This window comes from Austrofundulus limnaeus, unplaced genomic scaffold, assembly GCF_001266775.1.
Source record: "Austrofundulus limnaeus strain Quisiro unplaced genomic scaffold, Austrofundulus_limnaeus-1.0 Scaffold89, whole genome shotgun sequence".
NCBI classification, from domain to species: domain Eukaryota; kingdom Metazoa; phylum Chordata; class Actinopteri; order Cyprinodontiformes; family Rivulidae; genus Austrofundulus; species Austrofundulus limnaeus.
In genome coordinates, this window is record NW_013952491.1 from 2,026,449 (window position 1) to 2,047,921 (window position 21,473).

Here is a 21,473-nt window from a genome sequence, read left to right on the forward strand (position 1 = left end):
CATATAAAGTATTTTTTTAATTTACAGCATTTTGCTACTTTCAGCTAGAATTTTATTTTAGCTGCAATTTCAACTACTTTTTCTTCTCACTGTTAGCTACTTTTAGCTGTTAGCTGTTATTTTTTTTGTATTTGGCTAACATTTTCATAATTTTGCTATTTCTACTTCTAGTTAGTGTTTTATTTATATTTCTGGCTAGCCTTTTGCTGCTTTTAGTGAGACTTATTACTGTAGCTTCTAGCTATCCTTTTGCAATTTAAAAATTGTATTAGCTTTTTGCTACTTTAGCTGGAAATATAACAGCCGTGGTCTGACTTTGCCATGTGTTTCTGTTGTTCCAGGTGTCCCTGGTGGTGAACGTGGCCAGCGAGTGCGGCTTCACAGACGAGCACTACCGGGAGCTGCAGCAGCTGCAGCGCGACTTCGGCCCGTATCACTTCAACGTGCTCGCCTTCCCCTGCAACCAGTTCGGCCAGCAGGAGCCCGGCAGCGACAAGGAGATCGACAGCTTCGTGCGCCGGGTCTACGGCGTCTCCTTCCCGCTCTTCAGCAAGATCGCCGTCGTCGGAACCGGAGCCAACAATGTCTACAAATACCTCTCTGGTGAGCCGGGTGGGATTCTGGGTCAAAACATCCAACTATGGTCACTTATAACGAGGTCACTTATAACGAGGTCACTTATAATGAGGTCATTTACAGCTAGGTCATTTATAACGAGGTCATTTATAACGAGGTCATTTACAACGAGGTCATTTACAGTGAGGTCATTTATAACGAGGTCATTTACAGCAAGGTCATTTACAACGAGGTCATTTACAACAAGGTCTTTTACAACAAGGTCATTTATAACGAGGTCCGTTATAACGAGGTCAGTTAGGTCATTTATAACGAGGTCATTTAAACGAGGCCATTTATAACTAGGTCAATTACAACGAGGTCATTTACAACAAGGTCAGATATATCAAGGTCATTTACAATGAGTTCATTTACAACGAGGTCATTTATAACAAGGTCAGATATAACGAGGTCATTTACAACGAGGTCACTTATAACGAGGTCACTTACAACGAGGTCTTTTACAACAAGGTCATTTATAACGAGGTCCGTTATAACGAGGTCAGTTAGGTCATTTATAACGAGGTCATTTATAACGAGGTCATTTATAACGAGGCCATTTATAACGAGGTCATTTATAACTAGGTCAATTACAACGAGGTCATTTACAACAAGGTCAGATATATCAAGGTCATTTACAATGAGTTCATTTACAACGAGGTCATTTATAACAAGGTCAGATATAACGAGGTCATTTACAACGAGGTCACTTATAACAAGGTCACTTACAACGAGGTCTTTTACAACAAGGTCATTTATAACGAGGTCCGTTATAACGAGGTCAGTTAGGTCATTTATAACGAGGCCATTTATAACGAGGTCATTTATAACGAGGTCAATTACAACGAGGTCATTTACAATGAGGTCATTTACAACGAGGCCTTTCACAACAAGGTCATTTATAACGAGGTCCGTTATAACGAGGTCAGTTATAACGAGGTCAGTTAGGTCATTTACAATGAGGTCATTTATAATGAGGTCATTTAAAACAAGGCCATTTATAACGAGGTCATTTATAACGAGGCCATTTATAACGAGGTCATTTATAACGAGGTCAATTACAACGAGGTCATTTACAGCGAAGTCATTTACAACGAGGTCTTTCACAACAAAGTCATTTATAACGAGGTCAGTTAGATCATTTACAATGAGGTCATTTATAATGAGGTGATTTATAACAAGGCCATTTATAACGAGGTAATTTATAACGAGGTCATTTATAACGAGGTCATTTATAACGAGGCCATTTATAACGAGGTCAGTTACAATGAGTTCATTTACATCGAGGTCACTTATAACAAGGTCAAAAATAACGAGGTCATTTACAACGAGGTCATTTATAACGAAGTCAGTTATAACGAGGCCATTTATAACGAGGTCATTTATAACGAGGCCATTTATAACGAGGTCAGTTACAATGAGTTCATTTACATCGAGGTCACTTATAACAAGGTCAAAAATAACGAGGTCATTTACAACGAGGTCATTTATAACGAAGTCAGTTATAACGAGGCCATTTATAACGAGGTCATTTATAACGAGGCCATTTATAACGAGGTCAATTACAACGAGGTCTTTCACAACAAAGTCATTTATAACGAGGTCCGTTATAACGAGGTCAGTTATAACGAGGTCAGTTATAACGAGGTCAGTTATAACGAGGTCAGTTATAACGAGGTCATTTACAACGAGGTCAGTTACAACGAGGTCAGCTATAACGAGGTCATTTATAACGAGGTCCATTATAACGAGGTCATTTACAATTAGGTCAATTATAACAAGGTCATTTATAACGAGGTCAATTATAACGAGGTCATTTACAATGACGTCATTTATAACAAGGTCAGTTTCAATGAGTTCATTTACAATGAGGTCATTTATAACAAGGTGAGTTTTAACCAGGTCATATATAACGAGGTTATTTATAACGAGGTCATTTATAACGAGGTCATTTATAACGAGGTCATTTACAACGAGGTCATTTACAACGAGGTCATTTATAACGACGTCAGTTATAACGAGGTCATTTACAGTGAGGTCATTTATAACGAGGTCATTTACAACGAGGTCATTTATAACAAGGTCATTTACAACGAGGTCATTTACAACGAGGTTATTTATAATGACGTCAGTTATAACGAGGTCATTTACAATGAGGTCATTTATAACGAGGTCATTTACAATGAGGTCATTTATAACGAGGTCATTTACAATGAGGTCATTTATAACGAGGTCATTTACAACGAGGTCATTTACAATGAGGTCATTTATAACGAGGTCATTTACAACGAGGTCATTTACAATGAGGTCATTTATAACGAGGTCATTTATAATTAGGTCATTTACAACGAGGTCATTTACAACGAGGTCTTTTATAATGAGGTCAGTTATAACGAGGTCATTTACAATGAGGTAAATTATAACGAGGTCAGTTATAACGAGGTCATTTATAACGAGGTCAGTTACAATGAGTTCATTTACAATGAGGTCATTTATAACAAGGTGAGTTATAACCAGGTCATTTACAACAAGGTCATTTATAACGAAGTCATTTACAAAGAGGTCATTTATAACGACGTCAGTTATAACGAGGTCATTTACAATGAGGTCATTTATAACGAGGTCAGTTATAACGACGTCAGTTATAACGACGTCATTTACAACAAGGTCATTTATAACGAGGTCATTTACAACGAGGTCATTTATAANTTATAACGAGGTCATTTACAACGAGGTCATTTATAACGACGTCAGTTATAACGACGTCATTTACAATGAGGTCATTTATAACGAGGTCATTCATAACCAGGTCATTTACAACCAGGTCAGTTATAATGAGTTCATTTATAACAAGGTCATTTATAACGAGGTCATTCATAATGTGTTATCAGGAACAGAACATCTTTAAAAAGCAGATTTAGCTTAAAGATATGAAAAATCTCATCTATGATCTTAAAGTAAAGTTTAACACAAATCAGTTTAGAGCAAAAACATRGGGTTTGTTTAACGATGTAAATTTAACGAGTCAATTTGTTCAGTTTCAGTGACGTTTTGAAAGCAACCTCAGTGTTTATAACTCAAGATGCCGGAGTTCAGTCACTTTGTGCTTTTGTAACTGTTTTCTAACTACAGCGTGGTCTACAACTTGTAGGGAAGCCATGTTTGTAGTTTTTATGCCCAGGTTGGATTCGAGGAGCAACAACGGGGAGATCTTCTGTCTCAGCTGCATCTTTATGTTCAATACTAAAAATTTATAAGATTTATTAAAGATTACCTGAGCTAAACTCAGGAGTGTGTTTACATCTCGTCTTTGTGTTTTTGTGGTTTGTATTTAAAAAGAAAAACGGCCCAAACTCAAAAATAAAGGAAATACATCACACATCACAGCTGTTAGCCTACATTTGATCCAGCTTTGAATTCATTTGAAACGTGAGGAAAAAAGATTTTTGTTTCCCATTTTATCTTTTTTTTTCCAATAAATGAAAAGAAAAGAAGTAAATCGAAAAGAATTAAAGAAGAAAAGTAAAGAAAAACGTTAAAAAAGTTCCATTTGTCCATTTCAGGACAGTCTTCATCTTATCTGTCCATCCATCATGAGTTTCTGTCCCGTTTCTCGCAGAGGCGTCCGGGAAGGAGCCCGACTGGAATTTCTGGAAGTACCTCGTGGACGTGAACGGGAAGGTGCTCGATGCCTGGGGGCCCAAAGTGTCCGTCAAAGAGATCCGACCAAAAATCGCCGACATGGTGCGACAGATGATCGTAAAGAAGAAAGACGAGCTTTAAAACCAGACTTTTTATATAAAAGTGTTAAAATCACCAAACAAAATAAAAGTTTTTTGTTTTTTAAAAGCACTGATGCAACACGGCTTCTGATGTTTGAAACATTTAAAGCTGCAGTTTTTATATCTTTTTATATCAGCTGGTTTGTAGAATTAATTTTGACTGTGATCACTTTTCTCTGAGTTCATTAAACCATTTAAAGTTTTATCTTATGTTGTGATCATTTAAACTCATTTCATTTCCTGCTGCTTTAAAAATAAATAAGGCTGAACTTTTAGCATTTATAGAAAGTTAAAGAAACACGAACAAACCTGTGTGATTCCAACAATCACAGCGTCTCAGATGACATTTATTGGGAGGTGACTTCTCCAAAACTATATTTTCTAACAGCGTGCAGCTGTGATGGGTTGTGTACAAGCTAATAGTGTGTCAGAATGGTATATATTTATACTTCTCATCCAAACACAATTAAATTCWCTCTATAGGAGACACAGTTTATCAGGAGAGGATTTTTAACTAATAACTCAGAATAAAACAGGAGTAACGACTTTCTACTTCTTACCTTTTTAAAAAATGTAGTGAGTAGAAAGTACAGATAATTGTGTAAAAATGTAARGAGTAAAAGTAAAAAGTACGCTGAAAAATAATTACTCAAGTAAAGTACAGATAACCAAAGATTCTACTTGAGTACAGTAACAAAGTATTTGTATTTAGTTACATTACAACTCTGGTTCGGATTACTTTTCAAAATAAAGCACACGTCTCATGTCATATCCTCCACTCTTCACAATTATTTTCAAACTAAAAGCTCAAGTGACGTCGCATATCATAACCCCTTCTTTGTTCGGATTACTTTTCAAAATAAAAGCTCARATTGCACATCATAACTTCTCCTTTGTTTGGATTATTTTCAAAATAAAAGCTCACATCGTCGTTTAACATAACCTCTCCTTTTCTCGGATTATTACTTTTCAAAATAAAGCTCACGTCGCATGTTGTAACCTCTCTTTTTTTTGAAAAGCTCACATCACACATAACCTCTCCTTTTCTCAGATTATTACTTTTCAAAGTAAAAGCTCACATGACGTCAAATCCCCTACACTTCACAATTACTTTTCAAAATAAAAGCTCACGTGACGTCGCATATCATAACCCCTTTGTTCGGATTACTTTTCAAAATAAAAGCTTACATCACATATAATATCTCATTCCTCAGGTTACTTTTCAAAATAAAATCTCACATTGCATATCATAACTTCTCCTTTGTTTGGATAATTTTCAAAACAAAAGCTCACATTGTCTCTTATCATAACCTCTCCTTTTTTCGGATCATTACTTTTCACAATAAAGCTCACGTCTCACGTTAACCTCTCCTTTTTTTGATTACTTTTCAAAATAAAAGCTCTGTTACTTTTAGTGGCATTTCGAGTTATCATGACAACGTAAATCGCAAAAAACTACTGTCAAAATCCCTCATAGGAAAACACTGAGTCATGAGCTTGTTTGGAAAATATTTATTAGCAAACAACTTTTTCCCTAAAGCCACAATTTTCATGATACACAGACAAATTTATCAAAACGTAGACATTTTTGTCTTCTTTCAGTTGGTTTCTGTTTTTGCTGCAGGACAGTTTTCTCGTCAGACATCAGGGAAGTAACACTTCACTCCCTGTTTTTCGACATGTAAAATTTTTGTCACTTTTTGTTCACAAGCAAAACAATTTTAAGTCGTCATGTCTCTGAGATAAAGCGCTGTGCTAATTTGAAAATTTCCACCTCTTTGTCGCTCACAGTTCAAGAAGTACATGCATGTCACAGGAACTTTAAGCTAACCGCTAATGCTAATTTAAAAAAAGGCTCAGCCATTTTAAAGCTCACAGAGCTGAAAACTGGTAGAGTAGTAGTAGCCAAGAACAAGTTTTGACAAATTCTGAATGCTAAATAAAAATCCAAGATGGCCACCATAGCTAAAATGGYAAATTYACCGTAACTCAGTCATTTTCAGACATYTTTGGCTCAAATTTGAGATGGTAGCAGATCACAGTGACCTCCAACAAACAGTAAATTCAAATCTTTACTTAAATTGGACAGCACTCGGCAAACCCTTACAAAGTTTCTCCATCACTGGTGATTTGGTCTTTAGCTGCTGAGATGATTCAGAAACTCTTCTACGTCCCGACTCACGGGCTGACGGTTCTCCTGTCCGATCCTCTGCAGCCTCCTGATGCTGTCCTCGCGGTAAACCGACCCGTGTTGTATGGCTGCGGCCCTCATGTAGTACATCACCGCCTGGTCGCTGTGTTTTTGACCGTACTGTAAAAACTTGGCGTAGTAACTGTAAACCATCTGCTCTCCCTCAGGATCCAGATCGCTCTTCAGCAGCTCCTGGAAGATCTCCTCGGCCGCGGCTCGCCGGTTCGATTTGGCGTAAATGTTTGCCAGAGATATGAGCATTCTGAGGGAGGAGCCGGGGTACAGGGCGATGACCTCCTGGTGCAGGCTGATGGCTCGCTCCATCAGGCTGCCCTCCAGGTGCTTGTTGCTCAGGGAGAAGACTTTCCTCTTGTAGCAGATGGCGGCACATCTCTTTATGTACCGAGCGTCCGGATGTCTCTCCAMAGCCTCCTCTGCTAAATGAATGGCCTCGTCCATGGAAACGTGGGTCCTGTAGAGCCGGAGCAGAGGTTTGAAGCCGCTGTAGCTGCTCATCGGTTTCCTTAAAACCTTCCTCGCCAACTCTTGAGCGTCCTTCTGGATCTTCGCTCCCCTCTGAGCTCGAGCTTCCAAGTAAACGGCGGCGAGGTACAGGTTCCCCGGGTCGTGCTCTTTGGCGATTTTCATTTTCTCCAAGACGTCGGCGTCCATGTTTCCTTTGTGCTGCGAGACGGCGTTCGCCAACGCCAACACTCGGCTGGTTTGCCACTCCACCATGTCTGGCTGCATCCTGATGGCCTTCTGGAAGAAATCTGCAGCCAGGAGCTTTTTGTTCCCACCGAACTTCATCAGAGTCCAGGCCTTTTCAGCGCAGATTTCCGGATGGGGCTCGTCCAGGGAGGGAGACGGGTACTCGCTCATCAGGGCGTCGACCTTCCGCAGGTATTCCTGACTCTGTGCTTGTTCCCCCAGGAGGTGGTGCAGCCAAGACAGGTTCCCGTAGTTCACCACCAGCCAGGGGCCCTCGTCCGACACAGTGTTCCTCAGCTGCCGGAGCGCCTCTGCGGCCCGGCAGAAGAAGCGCCGGGCCTGGTCCGCGGAGCCCAGCTGGCAGTGGAGGAAGCCCTGCAGGTTGTAGATGTGACCCAGCCAGCTGTAGCCCTCCTCTGAGCCGATGTCCTCCAGCTCGTCCCGGAGACAGAGCAGCCTGGACCTGCTGCCGTCCAGGTCCCAGGTGAAGTGGCACTCCAGAGTCTCCAGTCTGGACTCCAGCGTGGACGGACTCCGAGAGGTGCTGGTGGACAACACAAATGTTTAAAATCACAGAAACTGAAATGGAGAGAGGTTTGTGTTTGAATAATCGATAATYCGAGAAGTATGGGGCGTCAAGCGTAAATGTCAAAAAGCTTTACTAACATTTTTCTTTATTTAGCTCGCTGTTCTTACATTTAGCTCATTTTTACTAAATGTTAACTTTGAATGTTAATTTTTTTTTAAATATTAAATCCTAAATCGAAGTTCATATTTATGTGTTTTGGAATGGAACGCAGCCTTTGCTGTTGGTGCTCGGCTCATGTTATGATGTCATCATCCTGAGACAATAGCTACAGCTAGCTTCAACGCAGCTAAAGCTTCCCTACAAGACATCAAACCTGCAGTTCTGGCTGGAGTCTGAGCTGCACTTCAAACTGCTGGACCACAGGGACCACCCATATTGTTTTTATCAACACATTTTGAATTTAGATTTTAAAATATTACCCTCAGCAGAGTTAGCAGCGTTAGCAGAAGTTAGCATCAGATAACCAGGATGATGTCATCATCCTGCAACAAACATTAACAATGGCCGCTGCTAGCCTCCGAAGCTTTAGCTCAGTGAGGTATATATCACCTCATATACCCATATTTAGCTGCACTGGAGCTAGCAGTTGCCATCGTCTCAGGATGATGACATCATAACATGAGCCGAGCACCAACAGCAGCGGCTGTGTTCCATTCCAAAGTAGCTAAATGTGGAACTCAACATTTAACTTCAACATCTACAGTTTAACTTTTACATTTAGATTGAAATATTTAGATTAAGGTTTTAATAGTTAATAATATATTTTTAACAGTTAAATTTAACATGTAGAATAAATTAGCTAAATGTAAGAACAGTGAGCTAAATAACAAAATGTTAATGGAAAATTTTTAACACTCAAAACGTGAGCTAAATAATGAAAAATATGTAAGTGACGTTTTTTAACATTTCCTTTTACTCTTGGCCTCCTCGTTGTGTCAGAGAAGAATCATTCAATAAAATAAAAGCGAGTCAGTCTGTAAACTCACCTCATCGTTCAGCTGCAGACCTCCGAACACCTCTGGGTTCTGATCTGCTTCTGGAGGCGAGGCGCCGTAAAATCTCGTCACGTTTGACCTCTGAGCTGCTGTAAATGACGTCATCCTGAGCTCCAGGTTTGGACTCTTTCCACGTGTTTACTGCTCTGAAACATCGATTCACTCTGCTTCTTGTTTTAGCAGAACGACTGTTATTGAACTGAGGTTAGAGGTCATGAAATAAGCCAGGTTAAAGGTTAAAGATCAGGAGAAGCTGTCAAAGTTTGTGTCTTATCAAATGTTAACTTTAGGTGAAATCAATTTAATCTTTTTTTAAGATCATTAACTCTCACTGGATCACCTGCATCGTCATGTTTCTTTGCTACCTTTTGAATTTTAAACCACACTTTGATCAGTTTTAACTTATCTTTTCACTCACTTGACAGTTAAGATCAGGTGTCCAGGTTAAGCCAAAGTAAAATCATGTTTAATTTAATGTTACATACAGTAAAAATGAACAGTTTAATGCAGGAAGGTCTTTATTTTCTCCACAGTGTCATTGCTCAGAAATGTTTCTGCTTTGTCCGTTAAAGCAGGGGGTCTGGGGACCCCTTTCAAGGGTGAAAAATATCCGGGGYCCCCCCCCCCCCATAAACCACATGCTGTTGATGCAAAAATAATTTACTTTTATTTTAACCCCTAAATGCCATGGTAATATTATTTTTAATTTGGTTCAGCATGTTTGATTTACTAGTGCATTACTCCCCATATGCATTTTAAAAAATATAAACCAAATTAACAGTTTATTGAAATTCTTTGAGGACCCCCAAGACACGGCTGGTGGACACCAGCTTGAGAACCTCTGCTTTAAAGTACCTGTGACATTCATTTTCTGTAATGCAGTTTTGGAAAGATAATGTTGATAAAATATTGCAAAAGAAAATTCACGCCGCTGAGATGAACGGTTGTTGAGATATTTGCATGTGAGGTAACAGGAAGTGATGTCAAAGGGGAATGTCTGCATGTAAACAGGGCGTTACTAAAATGGCTGACGAACCAGACAGCTGAGAAGAATTTGATGTTTTTTTAGGTTAGTTTGAGTGCCTATCAGAGAGATGAGTCAGAGCTCAGATATTGTTTTTGTAAACAAACATACTTCATTTTCTTAAAGAGTTCCTCTTTGATGTCACTTCCTGTTTCACTTTGAGACAAATTCTAAAGAAAATATGCCAGTTATGTGACAAAAGAGGTACAATCATGTGTAATACACCGTTTTTTTTAAATCTAAAGATGTTTTCCTTGACTTTTTGTGTTTGAAGGATAATCATGTCAAAGGAACTTTAAGAAGGCGAAGATCTCTTGGAGTAACATCCTGAAACAGCCAAAGAGTCTGAGGGAAGCTGGAAACCTGTTCCAAGAAACTTAACAAGAGGAGAAATTCATGTTAAAACAACAACAGATGAATTAAAATCTCTAAATAACCAGTCCTTTTGTTGCTAACAGGAAGCTAATCTGTATCTTTGCTCCTCCTCCTCCTCCTCATTAGAGCAGATTGCTGCAGATTATCACCCGGCCGTGTGTTCCTCTCCAACACTCTCCTCCGACCCCTCGCCCGTTTGCTGACCGAGGACCACCATGGGCCTGCTGAACGTCCTGACCTCCATCAAGGACCGAGCCGACAAGTTCCTCAACGAGAAGAACGTGGTCACGGACTTCCTGGGGAAGCTGGAGGAGAAGACGGGGATCAAGAAGAAGGTCCTCGCCGTGGGTACGTTGGGTTTATATTTCTGTTGTGGGATCTTCTCAGTTCATGTGAAATTACATTTAAAAATAAAAGTTCTAGATGCTTCTCTAGAGGTCCATTTTAGATGCAACAGGTTGGTGCTGAACTGCTGCGGGAGTGTGGAAAGTGGATTTAGTTAATCCTCCTGTGAACAGATGCTGTGGTTCTGTTTGTGCTTATGCTCAGTGGAACATGTTGGGTTATTACTGCAGTCAGAGGTGGGCAGCAATAATCGAAAAATTAGTTGCACAACCCTAAAGCACTAACTTTAATATTTAGGTTTTTTTAGGAAAAGATTACTAAAAATCAAGCCTGACTCAGCATAATTGCTGTTTTACAGCAGGTTCCTGTTCTGCAGCACATAAAACACTCAGAATTACAGCATCACAATCACATCATTATACACCATAGACACAAAGACAAACAAGCATACCAAATTTCAGGAAGGCAGCATTTGCAAAATAGGACGTCTAAATATGAGCAGAACAAAAAGTGTCCAGCAGATGGCAGACAAGATTCTTCTTAAAGGGCTGTAGTTTTGAAATGGACTTTGTTTTGAGGAATGTCATTCCATGCTTTAGTATAAACATAGAAGAAAGACCTCTGGCCGTAACAGTTTTTAAAAGTTGGTAATATCAGTTGTCCTTTTGTAACAGATCTAGTTGAATGACCACTTCCAGAATTTGATTTGGGCAGCAATGCACAGAGAGTTCCATAACTGCCACCTTGGAAGATCTGAAAATATAAATTAATACCACTATACAAAACATAATTCTAAACGTCAAGGCAGGTTCTCTAATTCTAAAGCACTAACACACTAAAAAATTAGCAAAAGCTAATTCTAAAGCACTAAAATCCCAGCTGACCCATGGTCTTCAGAGTCAACATGAGACGATATTTTCTGTGTGCAGATTATTGCTAATATTTCATCTGGTGTAGTGGTTCCCAAACTTGAGGTCCAGACCTCTTTGTGGGCCACAAAACATCAAGTGAGGGTCCCCAGATGAATTCTTGACATCAATTTAAATGCAAAAAAATGCTAATGGAATATTTATTATTCCATTATTGCATTTTTTTCAAATAATCATAAATGAATAAATATTAGTATCATAGTTACTAGGTTTGTTTATAGTTACTATTCCCGTGATAACAGAGTTATTAAAGTTTGCAACATAAACATTTAATACATGGGGTCAGGTTTGTCTGCAACTGGTATTTTGRGGGTCGGAAGCAAAAACGTTTGAAAACCACTGATKTAGTGAAGTGACACATCTGACAATTTTCACCCTCAGCTGTTCACAATAATGCTGATCAATAACTTTTAAAGAACTAAATTAGTGCTTATAAATTTAGCCCATAACTTTAGCAAGTGCTAATCCACTAATAAATTAAGAAATTAGCAAAAACCCCAAAGCACTAATCAGAAAATTAGTTCCCCTAATAGTGCTTTAGGGGAACTGTTCCCACCACTGACTACAGTTTATTCTCTGCTACAATAAAAACACGCTTCAGTTATTTGACATCTGGAACGGTTTAGGACTTGGCGTTACGCAACCTCAACTTTGGAAACCAGTCTAGACCAGTGGTTCACAAAGTTTGGGTCGGGACCCACAGTGGGGTCCTGAAACATCAAGCTGGGGTCATGAAAATATTTTCTGAATTAATTACACTAAAAAATGACAACAACATTTTTTGTCTTTGTTGTTACAAAATAATAAGGTTAGTGTATAAACGGGCAAAAATAATGTAATAAATAATGTTACGATGCTCTTATATATTTGACGTGAAAACAATGTTTATCAACCAACAACAGCTGGGGGCACAGGGTCTGTGCTGCTGGTATTTTGTGGGTTCCCAAACATTTCAGCTTTTGTTTTCATGTCAAATAAACAAGAGCATAGTAACATTATTTATTACATTATTTTTGTCCATTTTAAGTACACTAATCTTATTATTTTGTAACAACAAAGGCAAAAAAAATGTCATTTTTTTAGTGTAATTAATTCAGAAAATTGATGTTTCAGGACCCCACTGTGGGTCCCGACCCCAAATTTGGGAACTACTGGTCTAGACTATAAACCCGAGAGGTCAGTCTTGAAGAGAATCTCGAARTGAATCCAACAAATGGCCCATTTTTATAGGTCTGGTTAGAGAAGCAGCAGGTTCAGGAGGAAAACCTGGACCTTCCTGACTCCAGCTCCTCCTGGGGAATCCCAGAAAGGATATACTGTATGTATAATCTCTGAGGGTCTCCTCTTATTGGGACATGACCCAAAACCCTCCAGAGGGAGGCATCCTAATCAGATACCTGSACCACTTCAGCTGACTCCTCTGGGAGTTCAGACCATGATCAGACCAGCTTCTTGGATCCAGGATCTCTTCTTTTAGTCCCGATCCACACCTCACGAGCGCAGGTGAGGGTTGGAACAAAGATGGACCTTTAAATGTTTCGTCTTTGGGTTCAGCTCCTCCATCATGACAGAACTGAGCAACAACGAGGTGAGGCGAGGTTCAGATCTGTCAGTCCATGCCTCGTCCCCCGATCCAGAGGGTCTAAACCAGCTGACTAAAAGCCACGGCTTGTTGGACTCGTGTGTGGTGAAGCTTTGCATTCAGATTTAGGGTCGGGGACCGCYCCCCCTGGTCTAGTTCCAGACGAGTGTCCCCCTCTGTGGATCAGCTCTGTAGGTCTTTATGAACTCYGTCCTCCTGGGAGCCGTGTGAGCAGAGAGACGTGGATCAGCAGGACATGATGTCAGCCTGGTGCCTGGCACTCGCTGTCTCCGAGCCGTCAGAGCAGAGCCCGGCAGCAGAGCAGGCAGCCTCCATGACTGAGCAGCAGAAGCTGATCAGAGGTAGGACGSGGTTTTCACTGCTTCCTGTTGGTTTCCTTCAAAATGTCCAACAGAAAGAGTTGCTTTTATTTAATAGCTGGGATTTAACTTAAACCTCCAGGTGAGTCTGTTAGTTTATAATCTGTGTCAGAGTCCTGATGTCTCCGTCCTGTGTGTCCCCGTCCAGGTGCTGTCTCACTGACTGGACTCTACCTGGTGTACGGTTATGGTGCTGCGCTCCTCTGCAATCTGATTGGCTTCGTCTACCCGGCTTATTATTCGTGAGTTTTGGGTTTTGTTTTGAGCCATTTCTCATTTGGCCAAAACTTCTGAGTCTGAAGACCCCGTTTTAGACAACTTATTAAAAGTTTTTTTTAGTCTAAATTAGTAATAACAGTAATATATTGGATGATTTTTTTTTTATAATTACATTAGGTACACACATAAAATAYGCTTCCAGATGATTTTTTTAAATTCCATCTTCAACATAGAGGTCTTTAAAATGTTCATAAGTTTTCTAAAACATAATGTGACAGGGCCTTGAACCACGGAGTGGTGGGCGATCATGTAAATGTAATGATGGGGTGGTCATTGGCTGGTCTGACTCTGGACCCAAAGGTGCAGGCTGCCACAAACTGTGACACCCCTGTGGCTTAARGGCATTTTAACAAAATAAATCAGGAACCAGAGTTCAGGTTTTAATAGAACTCCCAGAAAGTTGTTGAAAGTGCATCTCATTAAACTTTAGAGTCCGCCCAATTGAAGATGTCCTCTCCAGCTTTCTGCCTTGGCAGAAAGAGGAAATGACTGTAACCCAGTCTGTCTGCCCAGTCCTGGACCAGTCCTGGACCAGTCCTGGCAGAAAGGTTGTCTGAGACTTTCAATCCTTCTGGTCTCCTGCAGAATCAAAGCCATTGAAAGTCCTTGCAAAGAAGACGACACCAAATGGCTGACCTACTGGGTGGTGTACGGCGTCTTCAGCCTGGGCGAGTTCTTCTCCGACATTTTCCTCTACTGGTTCCCATTTTACTACGCCTTCAAGGTGAGAACTCAMCTCTGAGCCAAACAAGCTGAAACAAACTAAACAAACTCATTTTTGGTCTCATACATGCAGTTTTACCAAATTTACCAAAGGTCAGATTTCTGTATGTTGACAAAACGTTCTTGTTTTTCTGTACGGTCGTAGTGTCTGTTCCTGCTGTGGTGCATGGCCCCTGTGTCGTGGAACGGCTCCCAGATTCTTTACAACAAGGTGGTTCGACCTGTTTTCCTCCGCCATGAAGCGGCGGTGGACAACATGGTCAGTGACCTCAGCGGGAAGGCCATGAGCGCTGCTGAGAACCTTACCAGAGAAGGTAGAACCGGTTCAACGCCGGGAGAAAAACGCTTTCTCTTCTGTCGTCAGAGATTTACTCTCCTTATCTTCTCTGCTCCTGATTCCTCAGTCCTGTCCACATTGGTGAAAAATAAAACTCTGATGAAACCAGGACCAGTTTCTCAGACCGAGACTAYGAGTTTACCAAGTTCATCTGCAAAACCATCCACAGCTCCGGCTGCTCCAACACCACCAGGCAAAGACGAACAAAGAGTGAGTAAAACACACGATTACCTCTCCTAACATTCTGTCCATCATTGACCTGTCTGTCCATCTTAGACACGCCTGTCCATCGTAGACCTGTCTGTCCATTGTGGACCAGTCTGTTCGTTACAGACCAGTCAGTTCATTATAGACCTGTCTGTCCACCATAGACCAGTCTGTTCATTGTAGACCAGTCAGTTCATTATAGGCCAGTCTGTCCACCATAGACCAGTCTGTTCATTGTAGACCAGTTTGAACATCATTGACTTGTCTGTCCACCTTAGACATGCCTGTCCATCGTAGACCTGTCTGTCCATTGTGGACCAGTCTGTTCATTACAGACCAGTCTGTCCATTGTGGACCAGTCTGTTCATCATAGACCTATCTGTCCACCATAGACCAGTCTGTTCATTATAGGCCAGTCTGTCCACCATAGACCAGTCTGTTCATTGTAGACCAGTTTGAACATCATTGACCTGTCTGTCCACCTTAGACACGCCTGTCCATCGTAGACCTGTCTGTCCATTGTGGACCAGTCTGTCCATTGTGGACCAGTCTGTCCATTGTGGACCAGTCTGTTCATTACAGACCAGTCTGTCCATTGTGGACCAGTCTGTTCATCATAGACCTGTCTGCCCACCATAGACCAGTCTGTCCGCCTTGGACCAGGCTGTCCACCTTAGACCAGGCTGTCCACCTTAGATCAGTCTGTTCATTGTAGACCAGTCTGAACATCATAGACCAGTCTGTCCACCTTAGACCAGTCTGTCCATCATAGATCACATTATCCACCATTGATCATGCTTTCCACCTGAGACAAGTCTCTCCACCATAGACCAGTTTGTTCCTTATAGACCAGTTTGTCCACCTTAGATCAGTCTGTTCATTGTAGACCAGTCTGAACATCATAGACCAGTCTGTCCACCTTAGACCAGTCTGTCCATTATAGGCCAGTCTGTCCACCATAGACCAGTCTGTTCATTGTAGACCAGTTTGAACATCATTGACCTGTCTGTCCACCTTAGACACACCTGTCCATTGTAGACCTGTCTGTCCATTGTGGACCAGTCTGTTCATCATAGACCTGTCTGTCCACCATAGACCAGTCTGTTCATTATAGGCCAGCCTGTCCACCTTAGACCAGGCTGTCCATCATAGATCACATTATCCACCATTGATCATGCTTTCCACCTGAGACAAGTCTCTCCACCATAGACCAGTCTGTTCCGTATAGACCAGTCTGTCCACCTTAGATCAGTCTGTCTATCATAGACTTGTCCATTCATTTTAGACCAGTTTATTGTGTTGCAGTTGAAGTCATATAAAGTAAATCATATCATTAAATATTCCAGATATTCATGATTCCTTTCAGAAGAKAATATTTTTCTCTGCTTCCCCAAAATAGTAACTTTTATTCTAATAAATCTGTAGACATTAATCCTGTTTTTTTTTGTTCCAGCCTTTCCTGGGGTAATGTTCGGTAAGTCAGCTTAATTGTGTTTCAAAATGTAGCAAATTATCAAAAATAAAGTAAATGTGATGAAACTGTCTGAATGATTCTATTTGTTGTTTTTGACTGTCTAAAAAATCTTATTGGGTCTTACTGTTTATCAGATTTAACTTTAAAGTTTAAAAACAGAGGACTGAGTACTCAGCCGTGCGGAACGCCTCTAAATATTGATTTTAATGTTGAATTTGGTCTCATCTTGAGCTCCTTGTGTATTAATTTATTGTAAAATAAAGTTTTTTGTTGAAACAGTGTATTATACAACAAACATGCTACTTTGAACTGTCTGTTTTACTGATTAAACCATTAAATAACTCATGGCTATCATTTGTATTTTTCAGGCTCTCTGATGGCAGCAGACGAAGAAGAGGAGAAMATTTTTTTCCTCAGGAAGTGCTTCTTATATCTTTGTAGTACTGTAGTACAGAACATCGTGAATAACTGTCTTTTATGTTAGTTTTTTTTATTCATGGTTTAAAAATCACRTATTTATTTGTTTTTAAAACTGAATCTTCAGATTTGCTGGTTTTTCACATCTCCAGCCAATAACTGATGTGGAAGCTGTTGTTTTAACGGCAAGCTGGATGTTTTCACGACTTAAAAATGTGATGTTACGTTTTATATAAGTTCCCAAATAAATAACATGTCAATTCACCAGATTAAAGTGAACCAAATCTCTCAAAAACAAAATAAGTTCATGTTTATTTCTGTTTTTCTTTTCTGATTTTCTGCCCTAATAAGTGTTTTCTGATAGGACTCATTTATGCCGATTAGACAGACAAATGACATTTGTACACACAGTCACTAGCAATTACATGATTGATACATGATATATGATGACGAAAATAATGATGAAACCTACAGTATGAAGATAACACAAATATGGTAATTCAATTTAAAGGAATATGGCCATAAAGTAAAAGTCAATTGTAATATCAAGTTAAAAAGTCTCTCTCTCTCTCAATTAAAAATAAAAGGAGCATATTGTGAAAAGTTTATGTAAGGTGAAATCTAAAACAAAATATTTTAACTGTAGTTTATAAAGTCCCAGCTACAAATAAAATTTTGTGCTTTATTTACATTTATACTTTTTGTTTCAGAATGCAGAAAACTATAATTACTTCCTCCTCGCCAGCAGGTGGCGGTAACGCACCGTGGCGAACCAACAGTCACGTGGCGTGTTACGTAGAGACGTTCGGATTTTCATTGAAGGGGTTCATGTTTGTTAACTTGTGTTCATATTTTTTTCTAAATCTGGTCATTTTCTATGAATTGGCTCGGTTTCAACTGCAGCTGACGGCTTAAAAAAGACCTGAGATTCACRGGAGAGTTTCAAAGTAAAAAGAAGTTTGGTAAGTCCAGAAGAAAAGCTGGAAGTTGCTGTTCGAACTGTTGCGCCGAATTTGGTTCAATGCTTGCTGAATTAAGCTAAGACATCGATTATCAGTAAATCTGATATACTCWTTAACTTTAATAGTATTGTACAGTAGTATCTACGTTATTCTGAATAATTCGGCTCAGAAATTTTCCACCTGGCTCTAATGATTTGTTCATTTTACATCGATTTAACTGTTAGATGTTTACTGGAAAATTAATGAAAAACACTCAGATTTAGCATTTTTTTCCCCTAGTTTGTCATGTTAAATGAATATTATTAATAATAAGATTGTACACATCTAGATAAAAACAATGATAGCAAAATGTATTAACAGAAAACCACCGCATATTACAAGTGATTGTTAATGATCATTGAAGTTGAATTAACTCACCTGGTGTCCACTTCCTGTTTACCTGTTACAGATGTTGGAGGTGGAGCTGTCTGCAGCACAATGAATCTTGGTTCTAAAAGTAAAAAACGGGTGGTTCTGCCCAGCCGCCCTGAACTCCCTGCAGTGGACCAGATCCTGGAGGACCTCAGCAAAGCTGCTCCAGATGACCCAGTCTTCAGCATCCTGGAGGAAACTGGACACGGTGGGCCACACAAACACTCCACCCTCAAACATCCAGGACCTTTAAACTGGTCCACTGACCCCCCACGTGTCTCTCTGCTGTCCAGAGTCGTCCTCCCCTGCAGACAGCGAGGTGGAGCGCCGCTTCCAGCAGTGTCGTCGGTACCTGGAGCTGAACGAGCAGCTGCAGGAGGCTCAGGGTCGACTGCTGCAGCAGAGAGAGGAGCTGCAGGCGGCGGGGCAGCAGCTGGACAGGAAGGTGGACGAGGTCAAAGGTCAACTCCTCTGATTCAGGACGCTTAGACTGAACTCTGGTTTAAATCGTGGCAGGCTCGTCCAGGTGGCAGGTGTRTTAGTTGACCTTCGACCTCAGCCGAACTCTGCTCCTGGGTCCCTGAAATGAGCCGTTCATCACGTCGGTTTCAAAATAAAAGCTSCAGGAAGTGTTGGTGATTTCAAAGGAAAAGTATGAACCTAAAGAGCGATTCGCCTGTCTGTGAGACGGGGTGTAGTTGGAGCAAGTCAGACAAAAAATGTACAAGAAATGGAAAGTTAAAGAAAAGATATTTAAATATTTAAAAAATGTTTACTAAATGCAAAATTATGTTTTGTTCCTGGTTTTAGTTCTACTATAAAAAAAAACGTGTTAAAGTTCAGCTTTACGTCACGTTTCCTTATAGTTGCCACCTTTTCGAGCAGTGGTTCTCAAATTTAGGGTCGGGACCCACACTGAATTAATTACACTAAAAAAATGACTTTTTTTGCCTTTGTACAAAATAAGGTTAGTGTACTTAAAATGGACCAAACTAATGTAATAAATATTGTTACTATGCTCTTGTTTAACATGAAAACGTTTATCAACCGACAACAGCTGGGGCTCAGGTCTCTGCTGATATTTTGTGGGTCACAGCTGAAAAGTTTAGGAACCACTTCTATATATTTTCAGTTCCCTTTCAGCTGATTTCACCAGTGTTTGGAGAAGACGTGGCGCCATCTGCTGGTCAACTCTGTTTAATCCACTCTGCTCTTTTCTATAACAAAAGAAAACCTTGTATTTTACAGCTCATTTTGAACATTTAGAAACAACACAACAGGTCTTTTTGAATAAAACGAATGAATAAAATAAAACCATGGCTCGTTTATTGTTTCGAAGGAAGCAACGCAGCAGTTTAAGGAATCACTTCACTCTTTATTGGAATGAAATTAATAATTTTGACACTTCAGTGTTTTGCTTGTTTGTCTCCGGAGAACAAGCCGGTCAGGACAAAGTGACTCTCCACTTTAAATCTGCTTTTTAAATGTCAAACAGCTGTTGTTTCTATAAATATGTGTTGGTGTTTGTTTGAAAATGATTTTTTTTTTTTTAGTTTGACTTCGCTCGACAGTGAAAAGGCAGATTTATGAAGTTGTCACCTTCAGATTCAGAGATTAAAAATAAAAATCCATTCACTCGTGTGTGAGCTGGGCTTTCTTCTACGCATGCTCAGGAACTAAAACAGGTTCTAATGGTTCCAGTCACCTCTGCAGACACYCTTTGAAAACAAGGATGGTGGAAACTACAGAGAATATTCATAGTCTTTATAGAGTCTTCACCTATCAGTACTTTTACAGCAACACAGTTTAAGCAGATATTAACACGTTGTACAGATTTACTGAGGGAAACTCCCAGGAGGACGTCGCCAACCGAAGCCTCGAGGCGCCAAAAGCGGGACAAAATTAAGACGTAGAGCTGTCGACGTGGATTAACTGGTTGAGAATCAACAGTTTTATGGCAACGGTTAAATATTTTGCATCTAGAACTATTAGGGTGATAATTAACAGATTTTAAATTATAACAAAGACTCAAAATGCAACATTCTACCTGCAGGATCAGTAATTAGTAGCTATTTTTGGACACAAATGGTCACAGGTCTGCAGATGTTTCCTTCATCTACAAATAAAACCCATCCAGTCTTAATTACCGTCCATTCTTTCAGCGCCACAAAGCCTCGAATCACTGACGCCTCGTTTCTCGACACGCTCGGTTAAAATAAAGAAAACGAATCAAATGTTCTGATGTTCTCTCAGGAAGTGAGGTGGGCTTTGGAAAAGGTTTTCACCCCTGAATTAACGTCCGTGRCGTTGTTCTGCACCAACGATGCTCACAAAGTGGGTAAAAGTATTCAGCATGCTGTTGTGTGTATTTACAACACTGATGGTTACAGAGAAGGTGAAGGTACTCGGAGTTACTGACAGGAACGGGTACTCAGAGTTACTGACAGGAACAGGTACTCGGAGTTACTGACAGGAACGGGTACTCAGAGTTACTGACAGGAACGGGTACTCAGAGTTACTGACAGGAACGTGTACTCAGAGTTACTGACAGGAACGCGTACTCAGAGTTACTGACAGGAACGGGTACTCAGAGTTACTGACAGGAACGGGTACTCAGAGTTACTGACAGGAACGGGTACTCAGAGTTACTGACAGGAACGGGTATTCAGAGTTACCGACAGGAACGGGTACTCAGAGTTACCGACAGGAACAGGTACTCTGAGTTACCGACAGGAACAGGTACTCAGTTACCGACAGGAACAGGTACTCAGTTACCGACAGGAACAGGTACTCAGTTACCGACAGGAACAGGTACTCAGTTACCGACAGGAACAGGTACTCAGTTACTGACAGGAACAGGTACTCGGAGTTACTGACAGGAACAGGTACTCAGTTACTGACAGGAACAGGTACTCGGAGTTACTGACAGGAACAAGTACTCAGTTACTGACAGGAACAGGTACTCGGAGTTACTGACAGGAACAGGTACTCAGTTACTGACAGGAACAGGTACTCTGAGTTACTGACAGGAACAGGTACTCGGAGTTACTGACAGGAACAGGTACCCGGAGTTACTGACAGGAACAGGTACTCAGAGTTACTGACAGGAACAGGTACTCAGAGTTACTGACAGGAACAGGTACTC

At 40.4% G+C, this 21,473-nt stretch overlaps 4 protein-coding genes and 1 long non-coding RNA gene across 5 annotated transcripts in view; 4 read left to right on the forward strand and 1 right to left on the reverse strand.

Moving 5' to 3' along the window:
* Positions 1-341: 341 nt before the first annotated feature.
* Positions 342-4,602, forward strand: gpx7 (glutathione peroxidase 7; the record flags this gene model as incomplete). Its single annotated transcript, XM_014012233.1, is given in 2 exon segments — positions 342-603; positions 4,235-4,602. Coding segments are annotated over 2 exon segments (426 nt in total), but the record flags the coding sequence as incomplete, so codon positions are not given.
* Positions 4,603-5,894: 1,292 nt separating this feature from the next.
* On the reverse strand, positions 5,895-8,958 carry LOC106520259 (interferon-induced protein with tetratricopeptide repeats 2). Its single transcript, XM_014012237.1, has 2 exons — positions 8,875-8,958; positions 5,895-7,843 (listed from the first exon to the last, which is right to left on the reverse strand). The coding sequence occupies exons 1-2, from the start codon at positions 8,877-8,879 to the stop codon at positions 6,535-6,537; spliced, it is 1,314 nt and encodes a 437-aa protein (XP_013867691.1). The 5' UTR covers positions 8,880-8,958; the 3' UTR covers positions 5,895-6,534.
* On the forward strand, positions 8,920-17,258 carry reep6 (receptor accessory protein 6). The gene is made up of 9 exons (XM_014012238.1): positions 8,920-9,000; positions 10,182-10,305; positions 10,409-10,630; positions 13,667-13,760; positions 14,383-14,521; positions 14,666-14,834; positions 14,925-15,067; positions 16,518-16,538; positions 16,907-17,258. Exons 3-8 carry the CDS (start codon positions 10,498-10,500, stop codon positions 16,530-16,532), a joined length of 693 nt encoding a protein of 230 aa, XP_013867692.1. The 5' UTR covers positions 8,920-9,000; positions 10,182-10,305; positions 10,409-10,497; the 3' UTR covers positions 16,533-16,538; positions 16,907-17,258.
* A 471-nt stretch (positions 17,259-17,729) lies between these two features.
* cunh19orf25 (chromosome unknown C19orf25 homolog) lies at positions 17,730-19,048 on the forward strand. The gene is made up of 3 exons (XM_014012239.1): positions 17,730-17,917; positions 18,366-18,536; positions 18,622-19,048. The coding sequence occupies exons 2-3, from the start codon at positions 18,395-18,397 to the stop codon at positions 18,801-18,803; spliced, it is 324 nt and encodes a 107-aa protein (XP_013867693.1). The 5' UTR covers positions 17,730-17,917; positions 18,366-18,394; the 3' UTR covers positions 18,804-19,048.
* Positions 19,049-19,279: 231 nt separating this feature from the next.
* LOC106520262 (uncharacterized) overlaps positions 19,280-21,473 on the forward strand; it is a 3,707-nt gene continuing 1,513 nt past the window's right edge. Inside the window, exons 1-2 of the long non-coding RNA XR_001310533.1 lie at positions 19,280-20,729; positions 20,782-21,467. This is a non-coding gene — a long non-coding RNA (uncharacterized LOC106520262). The remainder of the gene's footprint in view (positions 20,730-20,781; positions 21,468-21,473) is intronic.

Coding starts and splice junctions, on each gene's coding strand:
- cunh19orf25 (XM_014012239.1), top strand. CDS start 18,395: ATGAATCTTGGTTCTAAAAGTAAAAAACGGGTGGTTCTGCCCAGCCGC. Junction 18,537..18,621: donor CCTGGAGGAAACTGGACACG/GTGGGCCACACA, acceptor TCTGCTGTCCAG/AGTCGTCCTCCCCTGCAGAC.